Genomic DNA, 13990 nt, shown 5'->3' with positions numbered 1-13990 from the left:
CCGGGCAAGCAGCCCGCGATGATGATGATGATGATGATGCTTGGTTATGTAATTTATAGGGAATTGCAAAAATCAGAGGACAAAAATAAAGACAAGAAGCAGGGTTAGATTGAACAGAACCCTTTACTTTCAGAGCACAGATAACTGTTTTCAGGTCTAGGGGAAAAAATGTTGTGTTTCCTGTTTTCCAACTAACCTTAAAAAAACTGCCGACTCTAGACTTTTTTTTGGTGTGGACAGAGGAGTAACATAGCTTCCAGTTAGAATTTTTAGTCGGCCTGCTTCCTATTGAAGTAAAGCGCTGCTTGTCCTATCTAATGAAGCAGAAATGTATCCATTATGCACAAAATTAAAGTTTCATATTGAAAGACACTTAGTGTCCTCATGCATTTCAGTTCATCTTTGTTCAACTGTCTTGTAATATGTCTCACTAGAGTTTTGGCCAGCCTAAAAAAATTACCAGAAAAAAGAATCCCAATTTACCGGCCCTAATTTTTTCAGGACTGAAACAGGAAACACAACATTTTTTTCCTAGGCCTTACCTATCTACTGTCCCTTCATCAGGAGCACTTTTACAAAAATATACAACTACAAGAACTCCAGCTCCTGTTCGTTCCAACTCTGAAATACACACTTGTGGACTCAATGTACTTGAAAATAATTTTATCCATTGACAGTTATTCAAAAATGTTTCCAAAACGTATAACATAGTAATCATATCAACATGTCCCTTGTTTTGTAGAAAACATATACACCATCCATAGTTCTGTCATGCCTTTCAAAAATATCACAGGACAATAGAAAGAACTTTGTCTGCACACTGAACATCTACAGTAAATAATTTCCTTGTAAGCAATAAAAATGGCAGAAAACAGGAGGTTTCTTCTGACACAAGATGGCGAGTGCCTCTCCCTAGCTGGTATCCTGTCCGCTGAACAGCTGTCTAGCAGGATGGATGAGCATTCTGGGCAACAAAACAGTCAGCAGTTCAATCTAACAATAAGAACCATGCAAAACATACATGCTTGCATGCTTACATTAGGAATCATGCAAAAATACATCGTAAGGTAGAAATGTGCGTAAAAAACATTGTAAAATTGTAAAAAAAACACGACCAAAAATCCAACTGTGTGCCTCTTCTACCTTGGTGCGATACCTTAAACAATCTAACTCACATAGACGAAAATAATCCATGATTGTTAGATAGATGCTTGTAGTTACAGTATTATAATTGGTGATTCACCCACTTACCTAAGAAAAGATCCAACCACAGACTTTTCCTGTGCTTGGTCAGGCTGAGTGTCCTCCGGCAGGTCACCCCCAGGGGACGTGTCGCAAGCTACCCCAGGGGCTGTGGGGCAGGCTACCCCAGGGGCTGTGGGGCAGGCTAGCTGCTGCAGCCGCTGCTGCTCGGACAGTTGAAACGACTCGATGGCGTGGCGGTCCGGGCGGGAGTGCAGCAAGACTGGGGGGCAGAGATCCAGATTAGTAGGTAGATTCATTGATTGCCTTTGCGAAGAGGGGTATACAATCGGTTGACCCAGAGCTTTCGCCAAAAAGTTGTTACTCAAGCAACTGGATATGGTTTTGGAAACGGAAACGTCTGACAGTTTCCAAAACCATATCCAATTGCTTGAGCAACTACTTTTTGGGCGTATCTTATTACCTGGATGTCTAACCTACTCGTACATCGACGGACCCAGAGCTTGTTGGGTCTGTATGTAGGTCAACATCATATAACTCGAGAAGTTGTGGATGGATCTTGGCGATATTTTGTAGGTGTGTAGCGGTTGCGAAAAGGCAGTTCACGTTTGAAAATGGCGTTTTCCTAGGGTTCTGTAGCGGGTTTTGGTATTTTTGTGTGTCTGTTTGTGGACAATATAACTCGAGAAGCTGTGATATGGCTTCAACATTGTCACCACTTTTTTGGCGACGCCTCAGGGGCGGAGGCATTTTCTACAGTATTACGATCGCTTTGAAAGAATTTAGAAAATTCCACGAACGCATTCCCTTGGGAATTGATTTTTGGCTATACTCGGGGGGTGTCGTTCTTTGTTAGTGGTATTTGAGGACCATTCTAGCTGTTTATTTTTCTTTGTTTAGGTCTTCTTTGTGTCAGGATTAATGATTTAAGGAACGGTCTTTTCACATAACTGGGAATGACTGCAATCCTTGCACATCATAGGCAGTACACTCTGTTACAGATTGTTACGATGTTTCGCATGCTTATGAATATCATAATGAAGATCAATATGTCCCAGCTTTTATTTCTTATATAAGCTTGTGCTTTTTGCAATTTGGAATGGAATGCTTCAAGTGGTTGTCGTTTGGAGCTATAGAAAGGATGATTTTGAGGGTAGAAAAATAGTTTTCGCCTTTGTCTTTTGAGCTTTGGGATGATATGCTTTCACGGGGTCAAAACAAATAATGAAGACGAATATGTCAGTTTTATGTCGATATCTATAAAATATAAAGTGAAGTGATTTCAGGTAATTGTCGTTTGGAATTGAAGCTGGTGTGTTACGCCGAAGGGCGGTTATACCGGCTATAAAGATACATATTAAGTAAAGCCTGATTGTGAAATGTTAATAAGTCACATATTTCAAACAAGTCATGAAACCAATGGATTTCACGTTGTTTAGATTCTGCTTTGAAGACTATGACTAGCACAGCTAGAATAAAGGAAGGACGCAGAGACAAGGTTTTCCGTACACTTGGCACGGGAGACTGTTTAAGTGTTTTGATGTTACTACATAATGCTGACCCCGCTAACTTCGGTCACAGGTTGGATACAGAATAATTGTACTGAACATTCCTATGGCGGTTCTCTCCTTTACTACATCCATCTCCGGTTTGATTCGGTCCGTCGTCGCTGAGGTTAACCTTATGTACGGTTCTTTGATACACATGCACAATCAACTACTACTGCAATGTATACCCAGTACACTAAAACGCACAGTAATGGTATAAATCACCTCAAAACTAGTCCGTGAATTCTCTAACTAGTTTTAGGTTCACTATGGTTGTAGCAGCGCAATCGATTGGCTATTCTAGATCTGCTACTGGTCTGGCACTCCCCTCTCATTATCTTCCTCCTGTCGACGGTGCTGTTCTGCGTGATTTGTAGCTCCTTCCCGACTTTATAAGGCACACGGACGTCTATTCCGGCTCCTTCAGTGATGCAGCTCGTCTCACTGACTTGCACGGACTCCACTGACTTTCCCTGTCGTGGTAAGAGTCCCTGTGCACGTTGTGGCGGAACTGCGTCGTCCTGGTGGACACAGGTACGGGTGTCAGGAACACCTTGACGTTGTCACTCGTGTCCAGTATGTATGGTCAGTCTGTTGGGATCGGGAGAAAACACAGAGATCACATCGCCCGTTTCAAATACTTAACGGATACACTGATACTGAAAATAGCGGTTTCTTCCAATTGAAAGCCAACTCATAAATTTGACACAGTCGTTGTACGGCTGTTTGGATGCTCGTCACAGCTAAGATATGTTGTAGGCACTGCTGTACGTAGAGAGAACGAAAATAAACGAAAAGAGTCGCAGTATGTGGCGTGGCGGGGTTGTGGAGTCATGGTGAACATCTTTACGGGTGCCAGGGATACTGTAAATGCATTTAAGTTCGCGGGGATTTAATTTCGCGGTTGCGGGAAAATAGACTTTTCGCGGTGGATTTAATTTCGCGGTAGCACCATGCACGGTAATCTCCTAACTGTTATGGAAAAATGTTCGCGGTGGTTTTAAATTCGCGGGGAAGCGGCCGCCGCGAAAACCGCGAACATTAATCCACCGCGAAAGTTTCTGCATTTACAGTATTTTGTCTTCGTCGCTCTTAGGACACACACTCATCTCAACATGATCACCTTAGTTGATTGATATATTCCAACAAGTCGTGCATTGATTACATCCCTATGTTTGCGCTTTCATCAGGCGCACTCACTCACATCACACTGACCGGTTAAGTCCTCCCATCAGCAAGGCAGTCGATGGAGCCCTGGAGACCACGGTGGTTTGATCTGTACATGGACAAAACATTGAAACTTTCAACTGTCTCTGACAATGGGATACAAAGTAAATGAAATATTTACAAAGAAGCTGTGGTATCCATCTAATCAAGTTACAAATATTCCAGTCTGCACAAGCTGCCCAAATATTAAGTCTCCAGAACCTAGCTATAGGAGACACTTTCTCCGACTTTGGGCAACAAATCACTCTAAACAAATAAACCAAAATAAATCAAAAATCAATATGAACTAACAAGACGATATTACAACGGACATACAGAAGCAACATACAAGTAGACACTGACAAATATGACAGAAGATTTATCCTTCTCAGACGAAGGAAAGCCCATGGCAACCAAGTTCCCATAATATATATATACTAAATATAAAAAAGTTTAATCAGGGGCTAGCCTAATAGTATAGTGTGTGTCCGTTTTTCCTACATGCATGTCAGGAATTTTAGTATCGTATGTCATATGTCCAAGAGTCCCATCATGAAATACAATATATTTATAAACTCTTCTCAGTTAAGGAAATTAGCTCTTGAGAGCATGATTTGATTTTGATTAGATAAATCATTATTCAAGCTATATACATTTCTTCTAAGATACGACCTAAAACTCTCCAACTCTCCCGAATTCAATGAGTTTCCATCCGTCTCTTTGATTAGCTATGATGCTAAATCACAAATACGGAATACTGTATGTTTGTGTTTTGATCTCGACCACACGCGGTCTCCCCGCAGCCATTCCAGCTTAATTAGTACCAGACATGCCGGATGGTCCGGGAAATCACGACAACCCACAATCGTTAACAGATCAAGAAATAACATTGTGCATAATTGTTACTCCAAAGGAGAAAAATATTTTATCATCATCTATTCATCAATGAAATGATATTTACCCCCAGTTAGGCGTGTTGCTTGTGCGAATATTGAATAAAACGTACAAACTCTTCCAAAAACACATCTCATAAACGTCTTGCTAAAGGGAAAAGAAAAACTAATAAAACACTAAAATGTTTAAAATGGAGGTTTCTAACTGAAGCCTCCTTGTTGTCATTCTGTATGATCCTTTTGAATAGATAGGGATATTTCCATCACACAGGTTCCGTCCGCAAATAAGTAAACATTACACAATCAATCGCAGATGTCAGCAGCGGCCGGACACACACATTCTTCAATTTCTTGGGTGTATTTCATGTATATATGGAAAACTTAAAACGTGTGTATATCACCATCATAGTACAGGACGGCTATAATCAAACATTAGACTGTACTTACGAAGCCATGACCTCTTCGGGCCGCGTTTCACATCCCTCCGCTGCTGACCTGGGGCAGCTGTATACCAACCAATAAATCACAGAAAACAACGATCATAATCCTGACACTGGTCAAATACATATGTATATCACAAAAAATAAATACGAACATCTAAAACCTTCGCGTGTTTGTACTACTTTGGACAGCGCTTGTGTACCTCTGATCTGAGGATGCAGCCTGCTCCCTAAGATCTGATGGCGGGAGTGAGTGGGGATCCCACGTGTAGGTTAGACCCTGGGAGCGACTGCATCCAATTAACAACTTTGATCCCCGGGGGGGCCAAAGATCCACTATTAGATCCGGGCCAGTTCTACACAAACCAGATGTTGTTCTGCAGTAAACACAAGTCCTACTTGAATACTACGTAATCTAGAATCAAAATCAATGTGACTGTACACAGATGACATTAACAGTTTCAGTGAACACAATTTGAAGACCAAGAAACAAATCTATCTTTAAATTCAATTTTTATACTCTGCAATCGTATACACCCTGAGTGTGGCCCGATCATACCGTAATCCCCTATGGATAAACCTATTGTTCGAATGATGTACCACGTATCAACTGTATTTCTCTACGTCAAATAAAATTTTGAACATAAAACAACACAGAAACAGATCAAACGTCAAAAGTATGGATGTTAGGTAATAATATTCCCTTCTTCTTTTCTCCCAAGAAATTTCTGCCAAACCCGAAGAAAAAATAAAATAATATACACAGATCATGCATGCATGATCATGCATTCTTGGTCTATGGACATCCCAAAAGTTGAAATGGGGCAAGTGATGGGCTTTGTTACACACCCAACAATACTGTTGAATGACCGAGTCGGGATAGATTACAAGTAACTTGTTTTTTGTTGTTTTTTGTTTTCGCGCAAATCACCAGGAGAGATAATCAACAACACATCGCCGAGAACAAAAACTCTTGTACACGAAGTCGGCATTATAATAGTCCTTGAATTATGAGGCATATTGGGGTACAAGTGCAGACGAAAATGTGTCATAAAATTGCGGTGTATTTAACAGTAACCGGTACTACAAATCGCTTCCGAGTTCCGCCTTATTCTATGCAAAAAAAGCATCGTTTAGACCAACTTTCCGGTACCGATTTTCACTAACCTGGGGTGGTTCCTCGTCTTCCAGATACCTTGAGGCGAAACTACTGGCCCGGCTACGTGCACCAACATCATCCTCGGGAAAAACACTGCTTCGACTAGCGGCATTTTGTTTGTATCAGGCGGGAGAACTGGGACAGAGTGCCCCGGGACGCTTGTCTATAGTTAGCAAAACGAAGGTCACATGACTCAGAGCACGCACGCTCAAACGGGGTTCAAACATGACTCCGAGCACGCACTACTTACACGTACATGTCAGTGCGTGCTCGCGGGGCTCAAACGTAAGAATTCTCATAGATCACGTAAAAGACCTACAAGGGTTCACCATCAAAGCAGTTTTTTTTTATTAAACTGAAATACAGAAACTTTCTATTTCTTGCAGAAAAGATATTACAGGTAATAGATAAGACACAAATACTGGGTAATAGTATGTTCATGTTCATGCTACGATACGTGTTGTTTACATGGTGACAAGCAGCTTTATTACCCTTTGAAATATTCATGGGTGTAATATTTTCACCTGTGTATGTATGTCTGTGATTGTTTGTGTCAACTCAAGATAACTAAAGAACTGTTGCTGAATGGTGAATGATTTTGCTGTGTTGGTGGCGTGTGACAAAAACGGAAATAATTACGGGAATCTTCGGCCCATAACGGCTTCACTTGGAACTGCAGCGAAACATGTTTTTTTTTTTATATCTCGTGTTCTGAATAAGCCGTGGTTACGATTGATGGTTGGTAGATAGCTGTTGTGCTAGGAAAGAAGGGCATACTTTTGGGCCCCCAGCGATTGGTGTTGAAATTGCATCTAATTTTTGTCAAAACTTTCCGAAGACGATTACTAAAGAAAGAAATAACGGATTTTCATGATTTTTGGTCTGTATGTAGCTTAGACAAATGAAATGAATGTTGTACAAAATGAAATACAAATTATGCAAAATAGGAGGTCATTTCCGGAATTAATGTGAATACGATATATCAGGGCCAATTCCAAAGGTCTGTACAGTGGCAAGTTGACCAAGTATATGACTGTGCGGACGCCTTCTCTATCTCACTCTTGCTTTTCTTAAATAACTACCCGTCTCCTATATCCTGTAGTTCAGGGCTCCGGGCTCGTCCTTCTACTCCCCGCTTGGCTAAACTCGAGTGAGAGCATATGGTGTGCTCTGTATTTAGACCCTTCCTCTCGCAAAGCATCTCGGGATAGTACTAAATTCCTTATCCCTTTGTCCTCTGTTCGGATTTAGATTTGTGTCGACATATCGGGGGCCCCAATTTTACCTATATATAAACTACGTTCCCCCTTACTCCCCATTCCTTCTCTAACTGTAATGACAACACAACACCCTGCTCAAGTCTAGTTCTTTTCTAAATGTTTCACTTTATCTCATACATTTGGATCCATATGCATCGTGTCTTTGCGTTACAATCATAACTTTACAAACTTCTAATTTTTCTAGGGAACGCCAACCGTTGAACGGCGTTGATAACAATCTTGTCCTGAACATGATATGGTCTTGTCATTTAAGTGGCAGATAGCTTCTGTTGGGGCAGGTTTGAGCCCTCTAACTGATTCTGGAACTGTAGGGGCATAGTTGTCAAAACGTAGACAACTGACAATTACCTAGGGTCTGTATGCTCCTTCCCGTAAGGCCTGGTCAGGCTATTTTGATTTCCCATAATTCGCAGGGAATCTATTTCATTTGATGTAAATCATACGGAGGAAGTGATTATTTTCCGTAAGTGAATTTTAGTCAGGCCTTCCAATTTTTCGTGAGCCGTAGCGGAGACGGCATTACTATAATACACCATTATGGAACTTTCCATTTTCTTATTAGTAATGCAAATGGGGTCTTCAATTTGCATAATTGTCATCAATAGATGTTTCCCTCTTTCTCTGTTACATCCGCCGTGTGTTTAAAGTACTGTTATGAAATCCAATAGATGTATTACATTTTCTTATTACTTATGTTGATAAAGATACTGATTTTCAACATTATCATCTACCTAACGTCGCCGGGGTGTTTTTAAAAACCAACCCTTGTTTCACCTTTAACCATTTTCTCCTACACAAACTGAAATCTCCGGTAGAGACAAGCTGACTCACCCCTCCTTGGGCGCCCACTGATGGGCGTGTCTACGCTCCTGTGCCTCCTCCCCAGCCTGTAGGCCTTCCTGCTGGTGCTCCGGGTCGGCACACTGCTGGGGCCGGGGGGCATCTCTTCTGCTGGAGGTATAGGTCCTGGAGGTATCCCTTCTGGCGGAGTTACAGGTCTTTCCTACATGTTGGAGGGGAGAAAACAATGGATAGAATAACATAGGTACAGGTATTTGTATAAACTTTAAAACTAGAAAAGCACAGATATTGTTTCTGCAGCATCAACTGTGAGTAACCTTCTTGACCAGTCTCTTTGTAAATACATCAGCTCCAAAATGTATGAAGGCTGAATGTTTTCAGATTGATTCTTTAAGGATGTTGAAACAGATCTTTGAACCATACCTTATTCTGGCCAATGGCTTCTGGTTCTTGAGCCGTCGGGTGCCTTTCTTTCACATTATTCTGTCTTATATGTTTCCTATAAAGAAAAAAAAATTGTGCTTTATATACTATAATGGGTGGTTCTGTGTGGGACTCTATCAAGCTGGTGGAATATCAGCTACCAAAGTGCAAGTTTTGTTCTCTGTGTATCATCATTAACACACTATTAAGTAAGTAGAAACAATTGCACAAAATTTAACAGAGGTATAACGTATCTTAACCAGTTTTGCAAAATTATTGTCAGCAAAATTGCTATTCAACAAAGGTAACAGTGGAAGAAAGGCTATAGCAAGGACTGAAGGGATTATCCTAAAAGATTGACAAAGAAAAAGATAAATAAAAGCAGGAACTACAGATAATGTTGCCATTCATCAGAAAACCAGGAGAAATCTAATTGCACACGCTCTGATTGACAACTAAGAGTTCCAGTGACACACCTTTTCACCTTCTTCGGAGGCGGAGTGAAGACATGTCCAAACTCTGTGTTCAAAACTTCATGGATGTCAGCCTGGGTTAGTTTAGGTTTATGTCTCTGCAGGTAACAAGACAGGAGGAATTATCACACTTTATTTTATAATTGGCATATTGATTTCACATTGGACAATGTCAAATTTTGAGCAGATAAAAATTCATTAAACAAATAAGCAAGCAAATAAACAATTCATGATATATGCTTATGCACTTCTTATCCATGCTATATAACTAAATTATAAGTAAAAGTGAACAACATTGTGTCAAAGGGTATCAGCCTACCCTGTGTGTCTCCCTCCCCTCATGCACTTCTTCATTCTTGTCATCATCACCATCACCCACAGCAGGAAATGTTGGGTCTGACGAACACTTCTGGGCCTGAGCCTGGACCTTACAGGTGGGCTCCACGTACACATACAGCACATAGGGGTACGCCTGCAGCTCTGTCTGACCCTGGTAGAACTTCAGCTTTCCTGCTGTCCCCCAGGACCGTTTGTCTGTACCAGGGTGAAGGTGCTAATACTACAGTGGCAAGCCATCTAAGTAACCCTTACACTTTTTTAAAAATTTCTTTGCTCTATTGCAGCAGTATGGCAAAGCAACGACAATTTACTGTAAATGCAGAAACTTTTGCAGTGGTTTAATGTTCGCGGTTTTTGCTGTAGCCTCTTCACTGCGAATTTCAAACCAACGCGAAAAGTCCTTTTTCCTGCAACCGCGAAATTAAATCCCCGCAAACTTAAATGCATTTACAGTAGTTGATAAACTACTATTTTATAACTTCTGATAAGGTTTGTTAAGTGGTAATAATTGTACAATATATTTCCACAGAAAAATGATGATACATGTATCACACTCTTCAGTTACAGCCACCCATTGACACCGGCTGTAATAACTATGCACATGTTAAGATCCAAACAATGGGAAAAAATTTTCACAATTTTGTAACAGATTCTACTGGTGCTCAAGACATGGCTAGTCTATCACAATTGACTCACATATTGCTCAATTTGCTGCCCCAGCAGAAACCTATCCCAACATAGAGTCAGAGCTGCTGCCTTCTTGCAATACAAAAGGATACATGGATAGATGACAAAGTGGTCTGTACGAACAGGGTGTAGGTCTTCCTTCATTTGTAACAAACAGCGAACCACATTCTGAAAGATAAATAAGGCATAATATTATAACACAGGATGCCGGTGAAAAAAATGATAAATTTACTACCTGACTGAAAAGATGGAGCACGTGATTTTTGTTGGTTCCTCTTGTACCTCTCTTACGTGTCATATCTACGATAGACTTGCTTGATCTAAGATTGCTTCATATCGTATGGGAATGCGATTACATTTGTACTGATGAACTGAACTGTGTACCTCCATCTCCTGCTGCATGGTGGCTACATCACAGGGGAGTCGGTTGGACCTGAGATTGTAGAAAAAAATGCTTCAGTCTACAGTCAAACATTTTCCGACCTGAACATTGGAGTAAAGATACTGGCTTGCCAGTAGTTTACTGTTTGCTTTATCTTTACATAATGTGGGCACATTAAACAGTTCACAGTATTACAAGTTACAGTGTCATTGAGCAGGGTGTTGTAATGTGATAGGAAGTGGTCATTGATAGGCTGTTCCCTGCAAAAAAATCTTGTTGTAGGTATACCTTTGGATCACTGCAATGTACAAAGTGATTGGTGAAATCAAATGTGATGCCATTCATTTCATATTACATAATATCTTTTAACAGAAACAAGCCAACTGTACTAAAACAATGTCTAAAACAATGATTTATAGCACTTATATGACGTATGCTCTTACCCATCTCTGTACTGCAGCTTGAACTTGTAGACTGTGTTGTTACACTTGATGAGCCGAGTGTCCTGGTTCGGCAACTTGAATGTTTCCAGTTTAGACATCCTGACAAGTTGGCTGGGTATCCTACATCCAAATTTCTATCAAAGGAATTGAATTCTGTTATTTTACTTAGTAATTGACGAATGTTAAATCTGGTATACTCTACTCTACTCTACTCTAACAATAGATGATATGTTTGACCAAGGATTCAACCTCCTTGGTTTGACAGCAGTGGTCAAATGAATAAATTGGCAGCCATGCATGAGCGACAACTGTCTCGTGCTCAGTTGGGACATACAGAGATGGACATACACACCTTGTGTTCCTGTAGTTGGGACACAATGTGTTTGTGTAAACCGTTACCAAGACATAAAGAGTGATAGCAACGCCCCGTGAGGTATTTTGAACGGAACATTTGAATGAAAAATTGTAAAAACAGTACATGTCACAAACCACCAAGTTGCCGGGTCATCTGTTGAGCGTGGAACGTCAGCAAAAACCGCATGGGAGTACTAGTATTTAATATTTTCGGGATTCTTTACGTTAAAGTTACACTGTTGCTGAATGATTGCATTGTGAAAGCTTTAAGTATTAGGCTTTTGACTATACAAAATTAGGCATATCATAATTTTATTCAGTCGTTGTGAAATCAACATTATGTCTTTCAATATACAGCGTGTTGATGCTGTCATCACTGATACTAGTATGAGACACTCACATGCGACATCTACCGATTAAAGCGATTGATGCAATCCATGATGCTGTAATGTGAACATTTCTATGTGCGACCAAGGTAAAAGCTCCTTGGTGCGACGTAACTACTACTTGCGTCTTGAACACAGTATTCCCGTAACGTTTACCAGGTTACACGTCAACAATGTCCAAATGCAAAGTATCTGACGGAAGTAATCGCAAGGTGGCTCTCCTTTCTGGTAGGGTCGAAGGGTCACCAAGCTGAAGTTGGCCGCCTATTCATCCGCCCTTTCGTAGCCGCCCATTCAGCCGCCGATTCGTGATAAGACCGAACATAGCTACCCATTCAGATACCGATTCGAAGGAACTGAAATTTCCAAAATTCGCCCCAAAGCGTCCATGGCACTCAATGCATATCGGATATTGCTTCAAATCTTCTGTAACAACTCATCAAATGTGAATTCACATATAGATGATATTAGAAAGTAACATTTCATCTATAAAGTGCAAATTAGACATTAGAAAACAAAACCTAGCGACAATCTCATGAACTACCGCCAAATCACTAGCAGAAAAGCAAATAGGGTCTTGAAAAACCCTACGTTTTACAAAACCAATAAAATTTTACATGATTTGATTAACGACCCACAGCGGGCCTAAGTGATAATCAGTATTAGAGAGCGGGCAACTAAGATTAAAGTGACGCACAGATTTAACAGACATCACAGCGTTGCCATTAAGTTGACATATGCGATCGGGAGACAGATGGGGCGAGTTTGCCATTCTATTGACCCAATTAAACAATAAACTAAACATACAACTTCGACCAAACTCCTTCTGTTCTAACCGAAGTGTATCCGCTACGTAGTCCATGTGACAAATTCAACAGACAACAAAGCATGATGACGTCAGGGTGCCATAAAGTTAACATATGCGGTCAGAAGGAAAGTCAGGGCGGGTTTTCCACTCTATTGTCCTATAAACTAAACATACAACTTCAACCAAACTCCTTCTGTTTACACCGGAGCACCTATGCTACATATTACTAGTCTCAAATTTAGCAGACATCAAGGCGTGATGACGTCAGAGTACCATAAAGTTGACATATGCGGTTAGAAAGAAGTCGTGGCGGATTTTCCACACTATTGACCTAATTAATAAAATCATACACAATAAACTAAACATACAACTTCAACCAAACTCCTTCTATTTACACCGAAGTGCTTATGCTATATATTACTAGTCTCAAATTTAACAGACATCAAGGCGTGTTGACGTCAGAGTGCCATAAAGTTGACATATGCGGTGAGAAGGAAGTCAGGGCTTGTTTTCCACCCTATTGTCCTAATTAAAAAAATTAATACACATTTAACTAAACAAACAACTTCAACCAAACTCCTTCTGTTTACACCGAAGTGCCTATGCTATATATTGCCAGTCTCAATATTTAACAGACATCAAAGCCTGATGACGTCAGGGTGCCATAAAGTTGACATATGCGGTCAAAAGGAAGTCAGGGCGGGTTTTCCACTCTATTGTCCAATACACCAAACATACAACTTCAACCAAACTCCGTCTGTTTACACCGAAGTGCCTATGCTACATATTACTAGTCTCAAATTTAGCAGACATCAAGGCGTGATGACGTCAGAGTACCATAAAGTTGACATATGCGGTTAGAAAGAAGTCGTTAAGATTTTTCCACACTAGTGACCTAATTAATAAAATCATACACAATAAACTAAACATACAACTTCGCGTGTAAACTGAAGGAGTTTGCTTGAAGTGCCTATGCTATATATTACTAGTCTCAAATTTAACAGACATCAAAGCCTGATGACATCAGGGTGCCATATAGTTGACATATGCGGTCAGAAGGAAGTCCAGGCGGGTTTTCCACCCTATTGTCCTAATTAAAAGATTCATACACAATAAACTAATAAACATACAACTTCAACCAAACTCAGTCTGTTAACACCAGAATA

The 13990-nt window shown here is 40.5% G+C and overlaps 2 protein-coding genes and 1 long non-coding RNA gene across 4 annotated transcripts; all 3 read right to left on the bottom strand.

Moving 5' to 3' along the window:
* Nucleotides 1-387: 387 nt before the first annotated feature.
* On the bottom strand, nucleotides 388-1909 carry LOC118427189. Its single transcript, XM_035836829.1, has 2 exons — nucleotides 1252-1909; nucleotides 388-964 (listed from the first exon to the last, which is right to left on the bottom strand). The coding sequence occupies exons 1-2, from the start codon at nucleotides 1500-1502 to the stop codon at nucleotides 913-915; spliced, it is 303 nt and encodes a 100-aa protein (XP_035692722.1). The 5' UTR covers nucleotides 1503-1909; the 3' UTR covers nucleotides 388-912.
* A 788-nt stretch (nucleotides 1910-2697) lies between these two features.
* Nucleotides 2698-7216, bottom strand: LOC118427182. The gene is made up of 4 exons (XR_004832496.1): nucleotides 6457-7216; nucleotides 5297-5353; nucleotides 3955-4026; nucleotides 2698-3341 (listed from the first exon to the last, which is right to left on the bottom strand). It is a non-coding gene; the product is annotated as an uncharacterized LOC118427182 (long non-coding RNA).
* A 1286-nt stretch (nucleotides 7217-8502) lies between these two features.
* Nucleotides 8503-11827, bottom strand: LOC118429128. 2 transcript variants are annotated; one of them, XM_035839568.1, is made up of 8 exons: nucleotides 11755-11827; nucleotides 11277-11410; nucleotides 10836-10884; nucleotides 10544-10619; nucleotides 9745-9959; nucleotides 9429-9523; nucleotides 8953-9028; nucleotides 8503-8731 (listed from the first exon to the last, which is right to left on the bottom strand). In XM_035839568.1, exons 2-8 carry the CDS (start codon nucleotides 11372-11374, stop codon nucleotides 8519-8521), a joined length of 822 nt encoding a protein of 273 aa, XP_035695461.1. In that variant the 5' UTR covers nucleotides 11375-11410; nucleotides 11755-11827; the 3' UTR covers nucleotides 8503-8518. The 2 variants fall into 2 exon arrangements, with proteins under 2 accessions (XP_035695461.1, XP_035695547.1); XM_035839654.1 differs by having other exon boundaries at nucleotides 11766-11823.
* Between the last annotated feature and the right edge of the window lie 2163 nt (nucleotides 11828-13990).

The sequence above is a fragment of the Branchiostoma floridae genome, chromosome 1, assembly GCF_000003815.2.
Source record: "Branchiostoma floridae strain S238N-H82 chromosome 1, Bfl_VNyyK, whole genome shotgun sequence".
In the NCBI taxonomy this organism is placed as follows: Eukaryota; Metazoa; Chordata; class Leptocardii; order Amphioxiformes; family Branchiostomatidae; genus Branchiostoma; species Branchiostoma floridae.
The sequence above is the reverse complement of the archived record's forward strand: the minus strand, read 5'-3'. Positions and strand labels throughout refer to the sequence as shown.

Coding starts and splice junctions, on each gene's coding strand:
- LOC118427189 (XM_035836829.1), bottom strand. CDS start 1,502: ATGAATCTACCTACTAATCTGGATCTCTGCCCCCCAGTCTTGCTGCAC. Junction 965..1,251: donor GTGGTTGGATCTTTTCTTAG/GTAAGTGGGTGA, acceptor TTTGTTGCCCAG/AATGCTCATCCATCCTGCTA.
- LOC118429128 (XM_035839568.1), bottom strand. CDS start 11,374: ATGTCTAAACTGGAAACATTCAAGTTGCCGAACCAGGACACTCGGCTC. Junction 10,885..11,276: donor AAGCTGCAGTACAGAGATGG/GTAAGAGCATAC, acceptor CTACAATCTCAG/GTCCAACCGACTCCCCTGTG. Junction 9,029..9,428: donor CCTCCGAAGAAGGTGAAAAG/GTGTGTCACTGG, acceptor TTTTCTTTATAG/GAAACATATAAGACAGAATA.